Source organism: Oncorhynchus kisutch, linkage group LG11, assembly GCF_002021735.2.
Source record: "Oncorhynchus kisutch isolate 150728-3 linkage group LG11, Okis_V2, whole genome shotgun sequence".
Taxonomy (NCBI): Eukaryota; Metazoa; Chordata; class Actinopteri; order Salmoniformes; family Salmonidae; genus Oncorhynchus; species Oncorhynchus kisutch.
In genome coordinates this window covers 21,626,592-21,653,651 of record NC_034184.2, presented here as the reverse complement: position 1 = coordinate 21,653,651, position 27,060 = coordinate 21,626,592, and the positions used below count along the sequence as shown (strand labels likewise).

Sequence of the window (27,060 nt, the reverse complement as noted above, 5' to 3'; positions counted from 1 at the left end):
TTTATTTTGCAGATCCAGGTGATGAGCTTTGCCACCGAGCACAATTGGGATTCCTTGGAAATCTATGATGGACGGGACATGACAGCTCCTAAACTTGGAAGCTTTTCAGGTGGAAATTGGATCACTTAATCACGCATTGAACCGCAAGTTTCCCCTTCATTCAATCTGAGAGATCATACCTGTGTGCAATATAATTCTTCTTCCAAATTAGGTTTCATGTGTTCTACAGAATTCTTACAGGCCTTTAATTTTGAAAAATGAAACCCACTCATTTTTATCTTCCGTAGTTCCTCCAGGGGACTGAACATTGATCTGGCTCCAATACTTTTCTGTGCCATCTTTTACGCAGCAGACCAATGTCCCCATTTTCATGTTGGATGACGAACAGTATCAGCTCCAGAGACCTTTTGAGATCCAGTTGGCTGTCATCTTGGCCTTCATTGCCTCCCTGTTAATTCTAGTAACAGCATTCCCACAACTTAACAGCTGTGTATGCTATCTAATGAAGATTTTGAATGCTATGGCTGTATTAGGCATGATCAGTGATACATATGGGCCGTATTAAAATAGAAAATAGAGGGCACTTCCCATTTCTGGCAAATGTTTGTGTTTATCAATCTTGACTAGATCCACTAGTTCATGATTTTCAGTGTGTGTACGTCATTTTAAATGAGTCAGTAAGCTAGGCCAGTTGGGGAAGAAGCTAATGACTGACATCTACATTGGGGACAGTTGGGAACTCGGCAACCCTGAACTCACATGCCTGGTGCACCAGTGGGCAGCGGGTGTCTTGACTTAAGTCTGTCCTCCTTTAGCCTAACCCAATCATGCTAAATGAGAACTGATAGGAGTTAGCACAGTGGGCGTGTTAAACTGTGGGAGATTTCCATGGCAGGTTTAAAGTTCTCAAGCCTTCCTATCTTTGGCCTTTTAGGATGTACTCCTGTGGGTCAAAACTACATACCCTTAGATGTAGATTGTGGATGTGAGAATGAGTACACAAATATAATAATAATAATAATAAATAAAATACAATATATATACAGTACCAGTCAAAAGTTTGGACACACCTACTCATTCAAGGGTTTTTCTTTATTTTACTGTGTGAAGACATAAAAACTATGAAATAACACAAGTAGAATCATGTGTAAGCAAAGAAAGTGTTAAAGAAATCAAAATATATTTTATATTTGAGATTCCTCAAAGTAGCCACCCTTTGCCTTGATGACAGCTTTGCACACTCTTGGCATTCTCTGAACCAGCTTCACCTGGAATGCTTTTTTCCCCACATACTGTATGCTGAGCACTTGTTGGCTGCATTACCTTCACTCTGCAGTCCAACTCATCCCAAACCATCTCAATTGAGTTGAGGTCGGGTAATTGTGGAGGCCAGGTCATCTGATGCCACACTCCATCACTTTCCTTCTTGGTCAAATAGCAATTACACAACCTGGAGGGTTGTTGGATCATTGTCCTGTTGAAAAACAAATGATAGTCCCCCTAAGCACAAACCAGATGGGATGGCGTATCTCTGCAGAATGCTGTAGGTAGCCATGCTGGTTAAGTGTGCCTTGAATTTTAAATAAATCACTGAGAGTGTCACCAGCAAAGCACCCCCACACCATAACAACACAGTTCCAACTGTGTGGGAACCACACATGCGGAGATCATCCGTTCACCTACTCTGTGTCTCACAAAGACATGGTGGTTGGAACCAAAAATCTAATTTGGACTAATTTCCACCGGTCTAATGTTCATTGCTCGTGTTTCTTGGCCCAAGAAAGTCACTTCTTTTTATTGGTGTCCTTTAGTAGTGGTTTCTTTGCAGGAAATCGACCATGAAGGCCTGATTCACAAAGTCTCCTCTGAACAGTTGATGTTGAGATGTGTCTGTTACTTGAACACTGTGAAGCATGTATTTGGGCTGCAATTTCTGGGGCTGGTAACTCTAATGAACTTATTTTCTGCAGCAGATGTAACTCTGGCTCTTCCTTTCCTGTGGCGGTCCTCATGAGAGCCAGTTTCATCATAGCGCTTGATGGTTTTTGCGACTCCACTTGAAGAAGCTTGAACATTTCTTGAGATTTTCCGTATTGACTGACCTTTATGTCTTAAAGTAATGATGGACTGTCGTTTCTCTTTGCTCATTTGAGCTGTTCTTGCCATAATATGGACTTGGTCTTCTACCAAATAGGGATATCTTCTGTATACCACCCCTACCTTATCACAACACAACTGATTGGCTCAAACGCATTAAGGAAAGAAATTCCACAAATTAACTTTTAACAAGGCACACCTGTTAATTGAAATGCATTCCAGGTGACTACCTCATGAAGCTGGTTGAGAGAATGCCAAGAGTGTGCAAAGCTGTTATCAAGGCAAAGGGTGGCTACTTTGAAGTATCTCAAATATAGAAAATAGTACAAATAAAGAAAGACCCTTGAATGAGTAGGTGTGTCCAAATTTTTACTGGTATATATATGCCACTTGCACTTGATCCCTCTCACTAGCACTGACTTTGCTGATAGCTACTTCATTACTATAACTGAGGAAATGTGGTTGTCCCATCTAGCTATCTTAAAATGCTTAAGTTGCTCTGGATAGAGCAGCTGCTGACTGTAAATGTAAATGTAAAATGTGCATATCTGTTAGCCTGGTCTCCCCAGCAGGAGAGTAAGAAGGGAGTCTTCTGCAGGGGGAATGGGGGATTAACCTTTTTTGTACCTCCCAATGGAGATATATGTGGCCATGTCTCAAACAATGCCTTCTACAAGCCTGTAATGAACTCTGCTAGTGTCATGACAACAGGCTTTCCAAAGGTCAGGCAACTATGGATTTCAGTTGCTGGAACAGAGCAAATGGAATGGCATCAAACACATGGAGATTAAGTGTTTGTATTTGGTACCATTCTTCCTATTCCACTCCAGCCATTACCATGCGCCCGTCCTCCCAATTTAAGGCGCTACCAACCTCCTTTGATGGAGTTGTGTGTGCTTTAAGGCAAAGTGTTTATGCCCAGATCTCATGCTGAATATATTGGTTCACTTTCCACCACCGAAAAAAGGTTGTCTGGCCCATCTTGCAAATTAATAAATAATGATGCCAGAGAGCACCTGGTGACGGTTGCATAAGAATCTGAAGGAAAATATAATGCTAATTTGGCTCCATTTTGAGCTTGGTTGTCCAGATGGCACAACCACTGAGTCATCTCTAACACTGGTGAAATATCTCCAAATCAGCAATCAGTGACATTAGGAGGGGATAAGAGAGAGGGAAGGGGTGAAGACCGTATTGTGTGTGATGACACATTAAGTTGCACAGTTTCCTCCATCGTTGTGTGGTCCGCCATTACATCCTTGACTCCCTCACCCATTATAATCAGGCTTTTCATTCTACTTTTAGTAACAAATCCATTAGGATAATTCTCTTAATTAAACTGTCAAAATGCTTTGTGTTCTCTGTCTCCCAGACTATTAACAGTCTGTAAAATGTGCAAATGATGAGGATATGCTGTTGAAAAATTGGTAGGTAAAGATAGGTAAAGATCAAGACAAATGTGATGATCGTGGACTACAGGAAAAGGAGGGCTGAGCACTCCCCCATTCTCATCGACGGGCTGTAGTGGAGCAGGTTGAGAGCTTCAAGTTCCTTGGTGTCCACATCACCAACAAACTATCATGGTCCATACACACCAAGACAGTAGTGAAGAGGGCACGACAATGTCTATTCGCCCTCAGGACGCTGAAAAGATTTGGCATGGGTCAATAGATCCTCAAAAAGTTCTACAGCTGCACCATTGAGAGCATCCTGACTGGTTGCATCACCGCCTAGTATAGGAACTGCTCTGCCTCCGACTGCAAGGCGCTACAGAGGGTAGTGCATACGGCCCTACAGAGGGTAGTGCATACGGCCCAGTAAGTCACTGGGACCAAGCTTCCTGCCATCCAGGACCTCTATACTAGGCGGTGTCATAGGAAGGCCCTAAAAATGGTCAAAGACTCCAGCCACCGTAGTCATAGACTGTTCTCTCTGCTACCGCACGGCTAGCGGTACCGGAGCAACAAGTCTAGGTCCAAAAGGCTTCTTAACAGCTTCTACCCCCAAGCCATGAGACTGCTGAACAGTTAATCAAATGGCAGCTATTTGCATTGACCCCCTCCTTTTTCTACACTGCTTATTATCTATGAATAGTGACTTTACCCCTACCTGCATGCACATCTCAATTACCTCGTACCCCCCTGTATATAGCCTCATTATTGTTATTTTATTAATTTTTTTGTAAACATTTTCTTTAAACTGCATTGTTGGTTAAGGGCTTGTAAGTAAGTAAGCATTTCACAGTAAGCTCTAATACACCTGTTGTGACCTGCACGTGACAAATACAGTTTGATTTGATTTGATTTAAACATGAAATTTGTTGAGAAAGTCTCTGTCCAATTACTCTAGCTGCTGTCGTTGCATAGTTTGGTATTCCTAGACTGGAACATGAATAACAGATTGTGGCTTTAATGACTTGCGGTAAATACTTACATTTGAAGCATGATTCATTTGTGATTGATGGAAATATAGGACTCCGAAGTTGCTCATTTACTGTTGCCGTCCCTAGATAGTGACAGTTTGTCTGGATACCTTTCTCATTCTGTGGCTTTGGCATTTATTGATGGTTTTGCTTCATCATGTTTAGAGATGAATGCCCAGTGGTTAATGTTGATGTTTTTTTCAATTGTACTTCATGATTGGTTTTCCTTCTAAATATTTCAACCAAATGAGCCATAATTACAAAAATACATTTTCCCTGCTTCTTGGCTGTCACGCCCTGACCTTAGAGAGCCTTTTTATGTCTCTATTTGGGTTGGTCAGGGTGTGATTTGGGTGGGCATTCTTTATTTCTATGTTTTGGGTTTCTATGTTTTGTCCGGGTATGGTTCTCGCTGTCTATCATTGTCTTTGATTCGGGAATCACACTTAGGCAGCCTGTTTTGCCACCTTAGGTTGTGGGATGTTGTTTTTTGTTAGCTCTGCGTAGTCTACGGAACGTGACGTTCGTTGTTCTTTTGTTGTTTTGTTTGGTGTTCAGATGAAATAAAGTACCATGAACACGTACCATGCTGCACCTCGGTCCACAGAACATCCCACCATAAACGGACCAAGCAGCGTGGTAAGGAGAACTGGACATGGGAGGACATCCTGGACGGCAAAGGATCGTGGACGTGGGAGGAGATGCTGGCCGGAAGGGATCGCCTCATGGGAACAGGTGGAAGCAGCTAGGAAGGCGGAGGCAGCTAGAAAAGGGGCCCCGCGTTACGAGGGGACACTGCTAGCACGGAAGCCCGAGAGGCAGCCCCCCCCCAAAAGAAATTTGGGGGCACACGGGGAGATTGGCGGAGTCAGGTTATAGCCCTGAGCCAACTACCTGTGCTTACCATGAGTAGAACGTGACTAGGCAGGCCCCATGTTATGCGGCTCTGCACAGTGTGTCTCCTGTGCGCACTCATAGCCCGGTGCGCTATATTCCAGCTCCCCACGCCGGCCGGGCTAGAGTGGGCATCCAGCCAGGACAGATGGTGCCGGCTCAGCGCATCTAGCCTCCAGTGCATCGTTTCGGTCCAGGTTATCCTGCGCCGGCTCTGCGCATTGTGTCTCCGGTGCGTCTCCACAGCCCAGTGCGTCCTGTGCCAACGCCCGCAGTTGCCAGGCTAGGGTGAGCATCCAGCCAGTAGGGGTGGTGCCAGCTCTACGCTCCAGACCTCCAGTGTGCCTCCTCGGCCCAGTATATCCTGCGCCGGCTCTACGCACAGTGTCTCCGGTGTGCTCTCACAGCCCAGTGCGTCCTGTGCCAACGCCCGCTGTTGCCAGGCTAGGGTGAGCATCCAGCCAGGACGGGTTTGGCCAGCTCTGTTCTCCAGACCTCCAGTGCGTCTCCATGGCCCAGTGATGATCCACGGCACGAAGCCTCCAGTGATGATCCACGGCACGAAGCCTCCAGTGATGATCCATGGCACGAAGCCTCCAGTGATGGGTCATGGCACGAAGCCTCCAGCGACGGCCTCCAATCCGGAGCCTCCAGCGACGTCCTCCAGTCCGGAGCCTCCAGCAACGAACTCCAGTCCGGAGCCCCCAGCGACAAACTCCAGTCCGGAGCCCCCAGCAACGGTCCCCAGTCCGGGGCCCGCAACGAGGGTCCCCAGTCCAGGGCCGGCAGCGAGGTTTCCCAATCCGGGGCCTGCGGAGAAGGTCCCAGTCCGGGGTAGGCGACGAGGATCCCCGCACCAGAAGCGCCACCTAAGTGGGTTGAGCCAGAGGTGGAGCAGGGTCTACGTCCCGCACCAGAGCCTGCCTCCGCAGATAGATGCCCACCCAGACCCTCCCCTATAGGTTCAGGTTTTGCAGCCGGAGTCCGCACCTTTTGGAGTGCGGACTCCGCCCGGACCTTAGAGAGCCTTTTTATGTCTCTATTTGGGTTGGTCAGGGTGTGATTTGTGTGGGCATTCTTTATTTCTATGTTTTGGGTTTCTATGTTTTGTCTGGGTATGGTTCTCAATCAGGGACAGCTGTCTATCGTTGTCTCTGATTGGGAATAAATACTTAGGCAGCCTGTTTTGCCACCTTAGGTTGTGGGATGTTGTTTTTTGTCAGCTCTGCGTAGCCTACGGAACGTGACGTTCATTGTTCTTTTGTTGTTTTGTTTGGTGTTCAGATTAAATAAAGTATCATGAACACGCTGCACCTTCTTCTGACGAGCGTTACATTGGCAAAAAATCTTAAATCATAGCACGGTTCTAGGCTCCCTAATCACATGCACGTTCTAAATGTGCCAGATGTAATCCCACAAAATACATTTTAAGCTCATATGTGACTTATCTGACAAGCTCTAGAAATGCTGGAGATGCCTGTCTCACTAATATAAATGATGGACCTCTGAATAGCTGGACAGTGGATGAGCTCTGCGGAGCTGTCAAACTTAATCCCAAAATTATTAGTCAAGTCATTCAAGCGTAAAGAAGAATTTTACAGACCCCAATCATCAGCATAATGGACTATCTTATACCTTCCCGTTCTTCTACTGTCATGCTATGCTGGATCCCAATACATTACAGAAGCCCATTGCAAAGTGGGTGGCTCACTAACATGATTTGCAGGTGACCATATGTTAATATTTATCAAGTCAGTATTTTCCAGGAGAACTTTATTCATTTTATCAGATTAATTAATGTGAATGAATATAAACGTTGTTAGTATTTGGTCAGTCAACAGTTTGTCATGAGTGAGTAAAGGGTATTTTGCCATCTCATAGCATAGCTCTAAAATCTGTGAAGATGGCTCGATTGGAGGATAAACATGTAATATGTTTGACATTGTTGAAAAGCATAACAATTATTGTTTTCTTTAACTATGTCAAAGAATTTGTGAGCTGGGGTTTGAACATAATATATAAGCCTGCTAGTGAACTGGTGTATCAACATAATTTGTTACTGTATCTTTAAACTGCCCAGGGGAGTTTCAACATTTCTTAATTAAACTGACCGATGCCGAAGACACCAGAGATGTATTTGCTATTATAAAGTTTGATACAAGTGATGAATGACACTGTTTCAGGTTATATAACAGACTCTTTTTCAACAGCATGTTTGCTTACACATAGTGAACACTGTGTTTGGATTTTTAGCAGCCTGAGCCAAAGGATATCATCCCAAAACAAAGGATACCACTCATTAATTAATCTACCACCTCGATAGCCTCCTGTGAGCTCTGTATACTTTTTTAAAGGCACCCTTGAGAGGAAGTTGCCGCCCCTATTTCGACATAATTCCTGTCCTAGAGAGGAAATGCTTGTATAGGTTCTACCTCCGAAGAATGACGTATTGCTCCTAATACATATTCACGAATTAGGGATGTAAACATGGTAATTTCCACGTGAAGTGGAGAAACAACACTAGGGCACTGACAGTTGTCAGTGTAGCTAGCTAGAATGCTAACCTAATCTAGCTAGCTAACGATAGGTACTGTAACTGCCAAAATAAATGAAACACCAACATAAAGTATAATAATAGGGCGTTGGACCACCATGAGCTGCCAGACAACTTCAATGCACATTGGCATAGATTCTACAGGTGTTTGGAACTCTATTGAAAGGATGCGACACCATTTTCCATGGGAAATTCCATCATTTGTTATCAAATAACATGGTTAGCAGATGCGAGTGTAGCGAAATGCTTGTGGTATTTTGTTGGTGGTGGTGGAAAACGCTGTCACAGGCCGCTCCAGAATCTCCCATAAGTATTCAATTGGGTTGAGATCTGGTGTTGGTGACTAAGACACACACACACACACACAATTTAAACCCCCTATGCTTCTTTGAGACCCCTCTTTCAAAGTCACTGAGATCTCTTCTTCTAGCCATGGTAGCCAAAATAATGGGCATTTTTATACATGACCATTATACATGGCATGGTGGGATGTTAATGGCTAAATTAACTCAGGAACCACACTTGTGTGGAAGCACCTTCTTTCAACATACTTTGTATCCCTCATTTACTGAAGTGTTTCCTTTATTTTGGCAGTTACATGTAACCTGTATTTTGCTAACCTTATCTAGCTAGCTAATGTTATCTGTTCTTGCTAGGTTTTTTTATTTTTATACACCGTATTTAAAAAAACGCCAGCTAGGCTGGTTCTGGAGCTGGATTTGTCATAAGCATTTTGGGGAAACTTTGCAACAGATGGATAGGGAAACCAATATATTTGACATCTATTGTTATCTCCAAATTTCTTCCATAAATTGTGGCCACGAATCCACCTTAGAAATAGTTTGAAAGAATGCGATGAAGCTCCGGTAATATGGTTAAGTATTGAACGGTTTGTGATAGAGACATGTTATTTATCACTCCAATGGCGGCGAGCAATACACCACTCCAGCTAACGCTTGGCATTGCGCATGATGATCTTAGGCTTGTGTGTGGCTGCTCGGCCATGGAAACCCATTTCACGAAGCTCCCGATGAACAAGGGGTGTGAATATTTTCTGAAGGCACTGTATATACAGTTTATATTTTGTAATACAAGCGAGCTCAAAAATTAAGTGAAACTTTTAAAATGATCCTTTTCATGTAAAAAAAAAGTGGAGGTGCTATTTTTATATGCTTCATGGCTCAGGAGACCAAGTGGACATTGAAAGGCTATTTGGCTCAGCTCAATCATGCCTCGTGAAGAGGAAGAACATTGCAGGTGTTTCTGATTAATTAACAATGCTATGCTGGTGGATGGTAACATTCAAATAAAACCCAGCCCTGAAACGAAACGTAGTCAGATAAGTATTTGCATGTCATCTCATATGAAAAGACATTGCATTGACACGGATTTCCATGAATTTTCAACATCATGCTCAAATGTATCATACTTTGACTAAAACAATGACTTATTGACTTAAATCGTTGCGCAACATCATGGGTAAGCTCTGGGCATCGTCTTTCAGCAGCTGTGGGTGTTTAAATTGTACTTTGCCCCTGACAGTGTCAGATGGTTGACTGCCCCTTGGAAGCCTTTGCCTTTGCCTGACTAACCGGTGTCTGTATGTAGCCTCGATACTTTTATATTCTCGCTACTGTATATAGCCTGTCTTTTTACTGTTGTTTTATTTCATTACCTACCTATTGTTCACCTAATACCTTTTTTGCACTATTGGTTAAAGCCTGTAAGTAAGCATTTCACTGTAATATACACTGTTGTATTCGGCGCACGTGACAAATAAACTTTGATTTGATTTGATGAGAGCTCTCCCCTGGGAGATCAGTTCTTGCTGAAGATCAGCGAAAAACTTCAATGGCCACTGCCTGTCAGAATTTATCAGCATATTTTGGATTCCTCTTCCTCCCTTTCCCGTTTGTTTCCTTTGGTTGTCTTCCAAAAATGATTGTATTTTATAAAGGAGGGAAAATGTCCATAGAATAGCAAACAGCTGTTCACCTTATTCTGTTTTGGCAATCAATATAAACTGTAGTCATTTGACATACCAATCCTCAAGAGAACATCCATATATAATCAGTAGTACAAATGGACTTCTTTCAACAGTGAGATGAAAGTGGATTTCTTCTGTGATGCATTTCAGGTACAACTGCTCCAGCCTTGCTGAATAGTACCTCCAACCAGCTCTACCTTCACTTCCAGAGTGATATCAGTGTTGTTGCCGCTGGATTCCACCTTGAGTACAAAAGTGAGTACAGTGTGTCTCATTGTGAAATGTTAATTATCTCCATACCCTCTGCCACTGTAACGGAAAAAAATGAATCCACAATATTTCCCCTTTGCAAATTACATTTAGCTTAAACAATCTATCTCTCTCCCCCCTCTCTCTCTGTGCATCCTTGTTTATAACAAGGATGTAGTGGGTTTGTAGTAGCATCACCTACAAGTGCAGTTAAAAATATCAGGATCAAAAACTCTCAACAGGGCATTTTACTTTTGTATGTCCAGAATTAAGAAGCTCTGGGTGAGGTTTGTGCATTTTAGACATATGTAAAAGCTTAAGAAAAGTTACCAAAGCTGTCATCATAGTAGGCATTCTGTCCATCTGTTTATTAACTCACTACTGTAGCCTACTGAGTAAGACTGATTTGAATACAGTAACCTGTCTAAGGGAAAATGATAGCCTTTGGAAGGTTGTCAGCTTGCCTTTGGATGCCATCCCACTGAACTACTTTCACTCGAACAACAAAAGACCGTAGACCAAATACTGTGCTGTATAAACCAATGTACTTTAACAGGATCAAATAATACATAATCTACACATACACAGACCCTTGTTGCTAGATGAAGTGCCAACCTTTTTACAATATAAGGACAAGTGCATTACAACCGAAATGTTGTTAACCCAAAAATAAAGACAAAGATTACTGGATGATTTAAAATCTAATGTCTCCACCTTTTACCTGCCTCTTAGATCAGTTGGAGACAGATTTTTACCATTGCCTCAGATTAGTTGGAGACAGATTTATACCACTGCCTCTGAGATCAGTTGGAGACCGATTTGTACCGCTGCCTCTTAGATCGGTTGGATCCAGATTTGTACCGCTGCCTCTTAGATGGGTTGGAGACCGATTTTTACCTCTGCCTCTTAGATGGGTTGGAGACCGATTTTTACCACTGCCTTTTAGATGGGTTGGAGACCGATTTTTACAACTGCCTTTTAGATGGGTTGGAGACAGATTTGTACCGCTGCCTCTTAGATGGGTTGGAGACAGATTTGTACCGCTGCCTCTTAGATGGGTTGGAGACAGATTTGTACCGCTGCCTCTTAGATGGGTTGGAGACAGATTTGTACCGCTGCCTCTTAGATGGGTTGGAGACAGATTTGTACCGCTGCCTCTTAGATGGGCTGGAGACAGATTTGTACCGCTGCCTCTTAGATGGGTTGGAGACAGATTTTTACCATTTCCTTTTAGATGGGTTGGAGACAGTTTTTTACCACTGACTCCTGGAGCCTGATGTGAATTCCTTATTTGTATTCTGAAATGGGCTCCCAATCTGTGCTGTGTGGACACTGATAGCATCAGAGATCCTCTGTCTCTGTGTCCGCTTTCCTCACCTGGCTCTGTCTCAACAGAATAAACAGTGCCCTTTAGCTGCTGTGGCATGTCATGACGTATACTCTCTCTCAGTCCACTTAGAAGGATAGGCCCTATGTGCAGCCAGTGTGCAATGTGATATATAGTAGATCTAACCAGGAAACCTACCAAATTTGTATTTGAGCTTTACAACTAAATAACCTGTTCTCGGTTTCTCAAAAAACATCTTAAAGTTAATTTTCAGAACCTTTGTAGGAGGATCGTTAAATCTCAGAACTGTTTACCAAAAACATTTTTATTAACGTTGTGCTTGAAAAATGCTCGCAATCTAAGACCTGCCGCAGACCACCCATAGAACAGCGAAGTGCATCGCTAGATGGTTTTTTGTCCTCCCACGACACTTTATACACTGAAGGTCTCCACTAAACATAAAATAACATGGTTTATCCAACTCTGTGACTGCCAATAACTTCAGAACAAAGTCGACTACAAATACAAAGTGGCCAATGTCTTTGCAATTGATACAAACAAAGCGACGTATAAAAATATGCTTCTAATGAAAACTGAGATGACTGCATGTCGAAATACATTTCATGTTCAATCATTTGAGTTCTATTTTGCTACTTGTAGGCTACTGTCTGTAATTTGTCTCAGTATATTTAAGGATAATGTGCGAAATGAAATCTGTGATTTTGTGCATTTTTATTAGGTAAGCATTATGATAAGCCGCCTCAATATTTGAAGCCGTAAGTGGTAATATGTCTAAGAGCTGATCCGTCGTCTGTATTGTGAAATAATTACAAATATTTGAATGGAGAAGCTGACCCGAGACCAGTGCTCCCTGTAGGAAAGATGCATCGTTAAAATACTTGTAAGCCTAAGTTCCATCGCTATCGGGAAACCAGGCTCTGGTCTGTCATAAAGAGGGTTTTCAGTCTCTTATCTTGACCCGAGAGATTATTTCTCTCACCGCTGTATGAGCTGTAGCTTAATACGGAGGCCAGCAGCCATATTGCCCTGCCCCCCTATATTTCAGACCCCCCCTATATATCGACTAGCATTGTGCTCATGCATTTCTGCTCATGCATTTTCATTTCGATGCCAAACCCACCATTGGTGTGCGTGGCCAAAGAGCTATATTTTCATGTCATCCAACAAATGTTAACATCTGAATTGAAGAGGGCAGTCCATAAGTGCAGATGAAGGATATCAAGGATCTGAAAGGATTCTGTATGGTGGAATTGTCAGTGGTGTAAAGCTCTTAAGTAAAAATACTTTAAAGTACTGCATTTGTAAATTATGTCTGAGTGTTGGAATGTGCCGGTCTGTCCATTAATAAAAATGTAAAAATAAAATCATGCCATCTGGTTTGCAAAAAAATAATAATTATATATATATAATTTACTTTTTACTTTTACTCAAGTATGACAATTTAGTACTTTTTCCACCATTGTACTTAAATACATTTAAATTCAGATACTTTAAGACGTTTACGCAAGTAGTATTTTACTGGGTAACTTTCACTTTTAGTAATTTTCTATTAAGATATCTTTACTTTTAAAGATGACAACTGAGTACTATTTCCACCACCGGGAATGGTCTAAGATCTCTTCCAATGTGTTCTCCAATTCATAAAATGTTTATCTGTTATCCTCATAAGGTGAGTTATTGAAGGTGAGTTATTGAAGGTGAGTTATTGAAAGGTATTGAAAACAGGGGTGTCAATAATATTTACTCGTAGCTTTTTGAGAAAAAAATTATTACTGTTAGTCCAAATCTCTTTCTCTGAAAAATTGTATTAGGGGAATTATATTAATTTATACTATTTTTTTGAGCATACAGCATAGCTCATGTTTTATTTGTTTATTTTATACAATCATATATCTTTATCAAGGGTTCAATAAATTCGGACCACACTGTATATGGAGAGGAGATATTTTATTTTTTATTTTTTTAAACTCTGTTTATTAAGTTTTACACACACACACACACACACACACACACAGACAGACAGACAGACAGACAGACAGACAGACAGACAGACAGACAGACAGACAGACAGACAGACAGACAGACAGACAGACAGACAGACAGACAGACAGACAGACAGACAGACAGACAGACAGACAGACAGACAGACAGACAGACAGACAGACAGACAGACAGACAGACAGACAGACAGACAGACAGACAGACAGACAGACAGACAGACAGACAGACAGACAGACAGACAGACAGACAGACAGACAGACAGACAGACAGACAGACAGACAGACAGACAGACAGACAGACAGACAGACAGACAGACAGACAGACAGACAGACAGACAGACAGACAGACAGACAGACAGACAGGAGATATTTAACGAAGGTCATGACTCCTTCTGGTCACTACCCACTGGGCACACTCTGGTTGAATCAACTGTGTTTCCATGTCATTTCACGTTAAATTGACACCTGTGCCCAGTGGGTACACGCCCCACAACACAAACCTACATGCTAGATTAGGCATATTAACCTTTGAGTCCTGGCTCAATTGCTAACCCGGAACCTCCTTCAAACATGGCAACAGCAACCGATTTATCTATCTTTGAATTGACTTGTTTAACCCTTCATCTCTCCATAGCAACACTTCCCTTTCCAGGTCGCTGTTACATGTATAAATGAAAATGACCTGGTCAAATAAAGATAAAAGAATGCAGAACAGGCAGGTTCAGACCAAGGAGGCATGTGCAAATGCTGGGCAAAAAAATCTTAGCCCAACCTTGCTAATAGACTTGGACAAAACTAAGACCTGCTGAGAATGTCATGATGTTCCAAATGAAGATGGTTTAAGCCAATTTAATATATACTATTTGCAAGTTCTCTTGAATATTACACATAATTGTCAGGATGTCTCCCTGGAAGCGTTATGCATTGTAAAGCCATGCCATTTCTGCAATGTTCTGCAGAAGAGGGGAAAGAAATATATGTAAAGGACATACACTGTCCAAATGCTTTTATTTCCAGAGCTACTTGCACTGTAAAAATAGATATAATCAGAATGAAAGCAGCTTGTTATATTTGCACGGAGATGGCTGTCATTGACTTTTAGGTTCATTCTTAATGTTTAGCATCGGATGACTGTGGCTGCATCTTAATGATCCGAGACTAAATCTGTCTTGTGTGCAGTAGTTGCGAAGTGCCAAAGTTATTATGCAGTTGGGAGATTCATGGCACGTGTTTTGATTACCTATTAAGATGGTGAATTAGTTAGAGCTCGGGTGACGAGACAAGTGTATCAAATGTTCGACTTTCTAGATCTTGAAGGCTGAATTCCTGCCTGGATCAGTCCTCTGTGCTTGTGGAGAAAATGTCAGATTGTTTATGCTCAAGGGTTATCATTTATCATCTGAGAGAATATGGTCATGTGGCATTTTATTGATTTATTCTGCAGAAAAACATTTAAAATGGTTGGTATGTGTAATGTGAGTGTCAGCTAGATGGAATTGGAATTAACAAGTGATATTGATAAAAATAAATGATGTGCTAGTAGTTTGGTATAAGCCAGTGCCTTAGCATTTAAAGAAATACCCAGTTTTCCTTTTGTGGTTCAAACGGTTTTTCAACAGTTGTATTAATCTCCACTCACCCCCTCCTGAACATGAGCACACGCTCCTTAAAATCTATTGATAGTAACTTACTCCGAATTCTGCTATGAATTCTCCAGGAACCAAAGCTAATGTTTAATCTCCATAGTATCACCCCATCCCCCAACAGCCATCTGGGCTTCCCTGTTTGAAACAGTTTACCTTTTTTCGTGTTTGGTATTGTAGGACTAAGCATTGCATGTGAAAGTGCTTTGCTATTGATAGGGAGAGAGACAATGAGGCAGTTTTACACACACTCACAACGGCACAGTGCCATCTGCTGAGTCGTACATCCAAACAAGGCGAATTTATACAGGTTCTCCTTTCATTGGCTTGACTAACGTGGTTGTCATGGCAACAGGCTCTCTCACCGCCTCATACTGCAGTGTGTACAGTTTTAACATACTGAAAGATGCTTTAAAGATGTGTCATTACATAATGTATTTGCATAACGCAGATCAGTGGTTATGCTGTTGTCTGATTTGTTTAACAATACAGCTTTTGCATTCTAAATTCAAAAGCATAGAGACAAAGGTTACACAGCAGAAATGGCACTTATAGCTTCATCATTTTGTCAATACTCTGTGCACCTGGGTACCCCAACTGTAGTCATTTATCAGCATTACCTTCCCACGACTGTGAGTTTATCCATCCAAATCATAGGTGAAATTGCCATGAGGGATGGGCAGACATGTCTCCCCCCAATATTCAGAACAGGTCGATTCGTGTCCCCCCAATTATTTCTTTAAAATCCAAAAATATATTATTGGAGGTCAGGGGCCCACAGATAGCATAAGACCACGTCATTAGAATTGCATGAAATTAGCTTTAGCGGTCGACTTTGGGGACGATAAACGATCCATGCACTGTACATCACTGGGGCCAAGCTCCCTGCCATCTAGTACCTCTATACTAGGCAGTATCTGAGGAAGGCCCAAAAAATTGCAAAAGACTCCAGCTACCCAAGCCACAGACTGTTCACTTTGCTACCGCAAGCGGTACCAATGCACCATGTCTGGAACCAACAGGACCCTCAACAGCTTCTAGCCCCAAGCCACAAGACTTCTAAACAAGACTGCTAAATAGCTAATCAAATTTTGCAGCAACTCTTTTGCACTGACTCTATTCATACACACACTGGACTCTACCCACACACTCACACACACTTACACCAAGACCCCAGTACACACACACACACACACTACATACACCCACGCACACATAACATGCACACACATGCATACTGACGTCTCACACATTTACGTTGAAATTTTAGTCATTTAGCAGATGCTCTTATCCAGAGTGACTTACAGTTTGTTACACACACGCACATACACACTTACTTTCACACTCACCGTATACGCTGCTGCAAGTCACTTTACCCCTACCTATATGTACATTACATAGCTACCTCAATGACCTCGTACCCCTGCACATCGACTCTGTACTGGTACTCCCTATATATAGCCAGGTTATTTTACTCGTTATTTTTTATTAGTTATTCACTGTGTCACTGTTTCAATTTTTTCTTTTTTTATCTTATTTTTAACTCTGCATTGCTGGAAAAGGACCCATAAGTAAGCACTGGTAGTCTACAATTGTTGTCTACGAAGCATGTGACAAATAACATTTGATTGATTTGATTTGAACTCCTCCTCTTTCTCAATTTTCAAACAGAAATGGGGTGTGCCTTTGGTGGTTCATCATTGTGTCATTCGGGTCATGCGCACCCCGACCAACGTACTGTAGCTAATTCTTTAGCTAAGCTAGCCACTTGTAGCTAGCTAGTAACTCCTCCAGTATGTGTTGACATCATTTCACAGGATTTGTTTTTGGATGGTTCTGTAAGGATCAATAAGAAATGTCACTTCTGTAGGCAAATATCTTATTCATCCATTTTTGTTTTTAAGCATTAAATGATTTTGGTATGATGGTGCATTAAACAGTTATACAGTTTAAAGCCGTAATTTTTTATTTATTCTTATTTTTTCAAAAGGTCAACCAGTGTTTCCAGATTTCTATGAAATATGACATATAATTAATTACGATATGAGTGAAATAATTAATCATTTTGGGAAGAAAAGCTATGTTAAAAAGCACATTTTCTGTGTTGGAATGGTGTGGGCTTACCCCAACAACAGACTGGTATGAAACCTGTGAATGTATTGTAATGTTTTTAAAATTGTATATCTGCCTTAATTTTGCTGGACCCCCAGGAAGAGTAGCTGCTGCCTTGGCAGAATATAAACTTTTAAAAGTGAGATTTTCACTGGACAGTTACTTTAAAACTACAAGGTTTTCTCTCAGCCTCATTGAACAATGTGTAGAGTAGCAGGAAATGAACTTTAAATCTGCATAATGTTCTATCATCCTAATTGCAAATTGTGAAGAATAGCATGAGACAAGCTATAAAACAGCACATTTTTCTCTCTGCCCCATGGCCAAATGTGTTGAAATGCAGGAAGTTAGCCGTTTTCCCCAAAAGATATCTGTTGGACAGCCTTCCACTTATCCTTCCACTTATACTGTGTTTTCAAAATACCATTCCATATACCCCTTAAAATACCCCTCAGAGGCACAATAAGTAATGTAAAACTGTGTAGAATTACAGGAAATGCGTTTTAAATGTCAACAACAAAAAAATCAGTGGGAGGACCCCCATCTGTACTGTTTCGCCCTTGATCAAAATGACAAATTATTTGAATATACAAAACTTAAACTTAATAAAATCATTACGTCATCATGACAAAACCAATCTACATTTTCTCTATTTAATTAGCTATAGGCTATACTAGAGCCTGTTCACAGCATTCAATAATCACATCCAATTTGCTTTGCAATGTTCTCCAATGTGTTTGCCTCTTGTTGCTCCAGATTTGATAACTACTGTGCAACTCTGAAACACATAAGTCTCAAAACATGATCACCAAACTGAGGAATAAAGACCAAACATTCTTGTGATGTGCAACATTAAGTATTCTACCTAACCAGACATGATGACACCTGTTCTCTCTCTCTCTGCTTCATCCAGCCGTTGGTCTCACCACCTGTCCAGAGCCGATGGTGCCTGCCAACGGGATCAAAACAGGGGACAGGTACATGGTCAACGAAGTAGTGTCATTCAGCTGTGAACCGGGATACATGCTGCAGGTGAGAGCTTTTGTCTTTTAGAGAATCATGTCTGCTGTATTCCCACTGCTATGTCAACATGCAAAGCTTTATTCAATAAGTAAATGTGCAGAGATGTGTGCTGAGTCACGTGTATGCATGGTAAACTCAGTAACAGAGGCAAACAGTGATTTGTCTCTGAGTTCAGTGTGCTTAGAGAGAAACCCCCTGCCTTTACTTCTGCTGGGAAACTCTTTTCCAGGGCCACTCCCATATATCATGTATGCCAGGAACTGTGCGGCGCTGGAACTACCCTCCCCCACTCTGCATTGGTAAGAACTTTTATTTTGAAATAGTCACATTCAAGGCTCTTTTTGACAGTTTCAGGGCTATTCATTGTCTGCACTATTTTACAATGTGTACCACGCATTATGTGCCTTTTCCTTTCCAGCAAAGTGTGGTGGAACAGTACATGACTTGACCAATGTTATTTTAAGTCCTGGATTCCCTGGCAACTACCCTGGTAACCTGGATTGTACATGGAGGATTCTTTTACCAGTTGGATATGGTGAGGAACCTGCTATGGTAACAATAATGATAAGGAGCCATGGCTAATGTTAACAAGGTCAGCGATAATAGCTTTCTTTTTTTGCATTTTGTTGGAACTAACAAAAGGTAGTCCTTAGGAAAATGGATAGTGGGTCCCCCCCTTAGTTATCCTCTTGCTTTATTTATAAAAAAAATTTAAACCTTTGCTGTGAGTAAAAAAATCTGTAAAGTATACTAATCAAATTACCTTGTATAAAAGTGGTCGTTAAAATGTTATATTTATCGAAAATCAGATGTAAAAACAAAACAAAGTCACAGCAACTCGACAAGAGAGCTGTTGTTTGCAGACCACATATTGGTGGTTCTTCATAGTTCAAATGAGTCCAGAACAAAGTATGTTAGGTAATTGTGTGTGATTTTAAAAAGCTATTCAGCTATTCAGGCTCTGAGCACAAAAATGTTCTTTACCCAACCTAAGAAAAATATTGTAACACATCGAGATATACAAAAGCAATTTTCTGCCTTATCAAGCAGCCACTCCAAGTGAGAATAAAAACAATAATTTTGTACTGTGTGTATACCAACAATGCATACGTTTGTCTTGTTTACACGGCCCAATATTTTTTATAAGACACAAAAAATGCTTCTGCAGACGCTGATTTGAGCTTTTAGGACAGACAGACTGGGTAGAATAAAGCATTGTAAGAAAGTGGTATATGGATGCATAACTACAAGATTATCCTTCAATGGATTGTCCTAAGCATCACCAAGTGGCAAATGCTTTCCTCCAGCATTAGGCCTTGAACTAACAGAACACAACTTACCAGAAAAACACACTGAAATGTATTATAATAGTTTCCCACTTCTGTGTCTCCCCTGGAAAAACACGAGCTGATCTTAATGTCATATTGCGGAGTCATTTGTACCATCATAACAAATGATGTGTTGAATAGTTTCTCTCAACATGCCGATATGATGTAGCTTGACAAAAATAGGCTAGCACAATAGGTGAAAATAAACCACATCAAATGAGCCATGCTAATGTCTGCTGAATGCATTAAATGATTACAACACGTGCACACGTGCCACAATTTCTCTTAACAGTTAACGCTTTAGGTTAATGGGACTTAAACCATTTAACACTTTGATGCTTGTTTTGATTATGAAATGAACATTGTTTATACAGTATACCTCATATAATATTTCTGTGTTTTACAGGTGCTCATATTCAGTTTTTCAACTTCTCCTCTGAAGACAACCATGATTTTTTAGAGGTGCGAAATGGGCCGCAGCACAGCAGCTCTCTGATTGGACAGTTCAGCGGAAGTCAGCTGCCACCCAACCTGCTGAGTACAACACATGAGACCATGATCCACTTCTACAGTGACCACTCCGAAAACAGGCAGGGATTCAAACTGGCCTACCAAGGTGAGGTATACTCTGTTTTCATCAACCATGTGAAACAGTGTTTTGCCTATCCGTCTAGCTCCGTTTCTTCGAAACGAGCTTGGTCTCTATTGGTTTCAATTGACAATTTTGGTACTTGGTTGTTGTTTTGGGGGATTTTGTGCCACATCTGGAAAACAATCTATGGAAAAGGCCGATGTGCAATCCTTATTGTCACCGTTTTTATCTATCTTCTGTTGATATACTCTAGCTCTCTTTTTAGGAAGCAACTCAGAGTGATTAAATGTTAAATACAAAATAGATGGAATGTCAAATTCAAGGACTTAAGTGCCTGTCAGTTAAATTATCTGAGAATCTGCCCTCTTAGGAGCATTGAGAGGTTACTCCATTATGTGGCTGCTCCCGTCTGGATAAAGCATTCAGAATCAATGTTGAGTAGCATTTAGATGTTGAGTGTATGGCTTCCACCTTACAAGAGATAACCCTGTATGTCTTCTTCTCCCACTTCTAGGCCAGTGGGTTCATATTCTGGCTTTCCCTCCTCTCCTCTTAGCAGACAAAAACAACAATATGGCTAGAATACTACATCTCATTTGACAATTGCTACTTACAGGCTAGTTCATTGTTGCCTGACTACCCAAACTCCTTTCTCTGGCCAAATGCCAGTTTAGTCTCCGCAATGAGTCTGGATCTGAATACCTCCCCGAAGATTTCGAGAACGCAAACACATTCTAACCGTTCTGATTGATCCCAGAAACCGATGGGTTGGGCCAGAGCCAGAACACATGTGGGTAAAGCAGTGTTTTGAAAATTATTCATTGGCATTTATACTCTGATTGGTTAGAGATGATCCAATCACTGGTGACATTTATATAACACCCCTCATTTTGGCGTCACCACAAACGACTTCAACGATGGCACTCTCAGACTGAAGCCTGTAGCTAACATAGAACAGCGGAATAATTCAATTTGAGTCATCAGGCAATGTTAATTGTATATGTCAATTGTCAGCTTTATCAAGCTTCATTAGCTTTTGGAATAACGCTGATGTACACTACCGTTCAAAAGTTTGGGGTCACTTAGAAATGTCCTTGTTTTTAAAAGAAAAGCAAAAAAAAAGTTGATAATTAGACATTTCTAAGTGACCCCAAACTTTTGAATGGTCATTTATTTTTAAGTTGAAATAGAAAAGCTTGATGATTTCCTGATGGCCATTCTTTGTTGATGGCATATGCTTGAAATTCACATGTCACTGTGGCATTTGGTGGAAATGTGTCTGACAGGTGGCATGTGTTCCAGTACTGTCTCAAAAGGTTAAGTGGGATGAGTCACCTGTGGAGCACAGAATTTGTTTGAAACTGTCTTGTTGTGGTGTTAGTATGTATATTCCTGTTATAATAATTATGCTCTCTCTCTCTCTCTCGCTCTCTCTCTCTCTCTCGCTCTCTCTCTCTCTCTCAGCATATGAATTGCAGAATTGCCAAGACCCTACTCAATTCCCTAATGGATATATTATTAATAATGACTACAATGCTGGCCAATCAATAACTTTTGAATGCTTTCCTGGATACGTTCTGATTGGACATCCTGTGCTCACATGCCAACATGGAATCAACAGAAAATGGAATCATCCCTTTCCCCGGTGTGAGGGTGAGCATGAATCAATATGATACATTTCAGATGTTTCACCAAAAGCATAAATGACTTCTTTGCTTTACAGTTTATCAAACTATTTTAGAATGTATTTGTTAGGAAGTGTTTTAGCCCTACACTAGAATTCTATCCAGCCATTACCTATTTCTCATAATGCTCTGGAAGTGAAGTTCTGTTGTTTTAAATCTGCACAAAAAAATTGTTTTCCAAAACTGACTCTAATTACTGCCTTTGAAAACTGCTCCAGTTAAGACCCACACTACTGGGACGTCTTCTAAATTGCTTCTGATTTGAGCAGTGAGAGCTGAAAAAAGCCTTAATCAATCAATACCTCCAAAGATTTCTCAGAGTCGTCCCAAATGATTTAAAAATATATTTTAATATATTACAAGTATACTAAAGTATACTTAAATATACAAAAACATTTGAATAATATACTTATAATATGAGATGTATATTATATCTGGAGTATACTATAAATATAATATCATTACACTCTAAACAGACTTAAGTGTACTTTATTTTCAATGTTTTTTCAGTCTTTTAGTATACTATATGTTCTCTATCATTAAACTTAAACACACTCATTAAAACTGTACTTCAACTTCAAACGCTTTAATTGTAGTTTAGAATATTCATTCAAAATACACTTGGAGTTGTTTTTAATTATTGATTTTTTACCCGAGTGATCAGGTACACTAAGTATACAGGGCCTTGCAAAAAAAGTATTCATACCCCTTGTATTTCTTCAAATTGTGTTAAAAAGTGGGATTCAAATTGATTTAAATGTGATTTGTTGTCAACAATGAACTCAAAATACTCTGTAGTGTCAAATTGGATAACTAAAATATAGTAATTTCATAAGTATTCAGCTGCTTTGTTTAGGCACGCCTAAATTAGTTCAGGAGTCAAATTTGGCTTAACAAATGACAGAATATGTTACATAGACTGTGTGAAATAATAAATCATTTTTGTTATGAATAACCCTTCCTCTGTCCCTCATTCATACAACATCTGTAAGGTCCCTCAGTCAAGTATTGCATTTCAGGCACAGATTACACTACAAAGATCAGGGAGCCTTTCGAAAGCCTCATAAAAGGGCAGTGATTGGTAGATCGTTCACAATATCCAATCAAACATTGAATATCTCTTTAAGCATGGTCAAGTTAATAATTATGCAGTTGATTATGTATTAAACCACCCAGACACATCAAACAAACAGTCGTCCTTCTGAACTGAGCTGCAGGACAGGAATGAAACTGCTCAGGGATGTTACCATGAGGCCTTTGGTGATTTGGTGAGTTGCAGAGTTCAATGGCTGTGATGGGAGAACTGAGGATGGATCAACAACATTGTTGTGAAACAATAATGACTTTATTGACAGAGTGAAATAATGCAAGTATACAAAATAAAATATTCTAAAACATACTTATTCTAAAATTGATTAAATATACCTGTATATATAAGGTCCCACAGTTGACAGTGCATGTCACAGCAAAACCCAAGCCATGAGGTCGAAGGAATTGTCCATAGAGCCCGAGACAGGATTGTGTCATGGCACAGATCTGGGGAAGGGTACAAAAAATGCTGCATTGAAGGTCCCCAAGAACACAGTGGCCTCCATCATTATTAAATGGAAGAAGTTTGGAACCACCAAGACACTTCCTAGAGCTGGCCGCCTGGCCAAACTGAGCAATTTGGGGAGAAGGGACTTGGTCAGGGAAGTGACCAAGAACCTGATGGTCACTCTGACAGAGCTCCAGAGTTCCTCTGTGGAGATGGGAGAAACTTCCAGAAGGACAATCAACTCTGCAGCACTCAACCAATCAGGCCTTTGTGGTAGAGTGGCCAGACCGAAGCCACTCCTCATTAAAAGGCACATGACAGCCCACTTGGAGTTTAAAGGACTCTGACCTTGAGAAACAAGATTCTCTGTTCTGATGAAACAATGATTGAACTTTTTGTCCTGAATGCCATGCGTCACGTCTGGAGGAAACCTGCATGGTGGTGGCAGCATCAAGCTGTGGGGATGTTTTTCAGCGGCAGGGACTGGGAGACTAGTCAGGATTGAGGGAAAGATGAGCAACGTACAAAGAGATCCTTGATGAAAACCTGCTTCAAAGTGCTCAGGATCTCAGACTGGTGCAAAGGCTCACCTTCACCTGACAGAGCTTGAGAGGATCTGCAGAGAATAATGACTAATGACTTTTTAATGAATTTATTAGCAAATTATGGTGGAAAATAAGTATTTGGTCACCTACAAACAAGCAAGATTTCTGGCTCTCACAGACCTGTAACTTCTTCTTTAAGAGGCTCCTCTGTCCTCCACTCGTTACCTGTATTAATGGCACCTGTTTGAACTTGTTATCAGTATAAAAGACACCTGTACACAACCTCAAACAGTCACACTCCAAACTCCACTATGGCCAAGACCAAAGAGATGTCAAAGGACACCAGAAACAACATTGTAGACCTGCACCAGGCTGGGAAGACTGAATCTGCAATAGGTAATCAGCTTGGTTTGAAGAAATCAACTGTGGGAGCAATTGTTAGGAAATGGAAGACATACAAGACCACTGATAATCTCCCTCGATCTGGGGCTCCACACAAGATCTCACCACGTGGGGTCAAAATGATCACAAGAACGGTGAGCAAAAATCCCAGAACCACACGGGGTGACCTAGTGAATGACCTGCAGAGAGCTGGGACCAAAGTAACAAAGCCTACCATCAGTAACACACTATGCCGCCAGGGACTCAAATCCTGCAGTGCCAGACGTGTCCCCCTGCTTAAGCCAGTACATGTCCAGGCCCGTCTGAAGTTTGCTAGAGAGCATTTGGATGATCCAGAACTGGATTGGGAGAATGTCATATGGTCAGATGAAACCAAAATATAACTTTTTGGTAAAAACTCAACTCGTCGTGTTTGGAGGACAAAGAATGCTGAGTTGCATCCAAAGCACACCATACCTACTGTGAAGCATGGGGGTGGAAATATCATGCTTTGGGGCTGTTTTTCTGCAAAGGGACCAGGACGACTGATCCGTGTAAAGGAAAGAATGAATGGGGCCATGTATCGTGAGATTTTGAGTGAAAACCTCCTTCCATCAGCAAGGGCATTGAAGATGAAACGTGGCTGGGTCTTTCAGCATGACAATGATCCCAAACACACCGCCCGGCCAACGAAGGAGTGGCTTCGTAAGAAGCATTTCAAGGTCCTGGAGAAGCCTAGTCATTCTCCAGATCTCAACCCCATAGAAAATCTTTGGGGGGAGTTGAAAGTCCGTGTTGCCCAGCAACAGCCCCAAAACATCACTGCTCTAGAGGAGATCTGCATGGAGGAATAGGCCAAAATACCAGCAACAGTGTGTGAAAACCTTGTGAAGACTTACAGAAAACGTTTGACCTCTGTCATTGCCAACAAAGGGTATATAACAAAGTATTGAGAAACTTTTGTTATTGACCAAATACTTGTTTTCCACCATAATTTGCAAATAAATTCATTAAAATTCCTACAATGTGATTTTCTGGATTTTTTTCTTCTCAATTTGTCTGTCATAGTTGAAGTGTACCTATGAAGAAAATTACAGGCCTCTCATCTTTTTAAGTGGGAGAACTTGCACAATTCGTGGCTGACTAAATACTTTTTTGCCCCACTGTATTTGAGTTATTTAATTTCTTTCGATCCATTTTTTTTTACATTGCGAAATCTTCCACTTTGACAGAATATTTTGTGTAGATTGTTGACAAAAAAATTACATTTTTATCTTACTTTGTAACAATATAATGTGACAAATATCCAAGGGTTATGAATAATTTTGCAAGGCACTGTAGTTTCAGTGCCAATAATGAGTTCAAGTATAGTACTTTCTGAATTCCTGTTCAGAAGAGTGCAGAGAAAGTTCACAATGATAACGATAGTTTATTCCACATAACAAAACATGCACAGCTGAGGAACATGCTTCCTGAGAATAAACTTTTTCATATCTCAAGAAAATACTTAAGAGTCTTAAATGTCCACACAATATACTTAAAGTGTACTTTCAAAAACGCATGAGCTCAAACATTTGCATATTACCAGCATCCTTTTCTGCATGTGAAGTTTTGATTTATAATAGGATATTGTTCTTCATATTTAACATATTTAACTTATTCAAATGTTTTCCATTTTCAAACTGAATAATGGTGTACTTTTAATTACACCTTTCATTTTATTGAAATGTGAACTTATTACCGTAATATGAATAACTAAAGCGTGAAATGGCCATGGTGCACAGTTAACAAAAGTGGTTAGTAAATTGTTGGTTCAGCTACAACTGCTTTGTAAATCGCATGTTGACATTGGTTGAGAAGATGCCTTGGTCAATTAAGGTAGCATGGCTAATTACAATAGCTGATGTGCTTAATTAGTATGACTGTATTTGTAAAAGTATACTTGAAATACAATATAAATACTTTTTTTAAAGAAAATACAGGAATTGTATTTCAAATAACATTTTAGTATAATTCTAATTTATGAGAAATATACGTAATATTTACCTGAAGTGTATTTGAAGTATATTTGTTTTTGCTCTTTATCTATACTAAGAAAATGTGTCCCAAATTAGATAATTTTAAGTGTGTTTAATATAAAATACAAATAATAAATACAATAATAAATACAAATAAAATTGACAATGCAATAAATGTATTTAAAATGGTTCCAATTTAGATTATTTTAAATGTACTTAAAATGCAAAAAAAATATGTGATTAATGTATATTTAAACATTTTGAATAATCCTGCTTGGGGTCCCTCATTCAACCACACCTTTCAGCATCATGATAGTGTGTTTTTGCAGTGTATTTGGTATATTCGGTTCTTGTTGAAGTATCTAAAGTCATTGCCACTTTTCCCTTTTAGTTTCAAAGCTCAATGTGCAGAATTGACTAATCCCGGAAAACAGGGAAAGAGACAGCATGATAGTACAATAAAGTGTGAGGTTTACTCTGTTGTCAACACAGTCAAAACTCATGTTTGCTGCTCATATTTTATCTACAAGTAGTAGAGTATACAGAATTTACCAGCAAATATTTGAAATGAAGGTTCAATTGGTGAAGTAATGCTCTTAAATTGTTAGCAGACAAAGCCAAGCAAAGCTACCGAGACCAATCCAC

General features: G+C 40.5%; 1 protein-coding gene across 1 annotated transcript in view; it reads left to right on the top strand.

The window, feature by feature from the left end:
* Nucleotides 1–27,060, top strand: part of LOC109898910 (CUB and sushi domain-containing protein 1-like) — a 218,863-nt gene that overhangs the window by 126,261 nt on the left and 65,542 nt on the right. Inside the window, 8 exon segments of the mRNA XM_031836493.1 lie at nt 13–52; nt 54–109; nt 10,105–10,209; nt 18,220–18,338; nt 18,559–18,628; nt 18,748–18,864; nt 20,064–20,273; nt 21,714–21,902. Of these exon segments, the coding sequence (XP_031692353.1) occupies nt 13–52; nt 54–109; nt 10,105–10,209; nt 18,220–18,338; nt 18,559–18,628; nt 18,748–18,864; nt 20,064–20,273; nt 21,714–21,902 (906 nt within the window).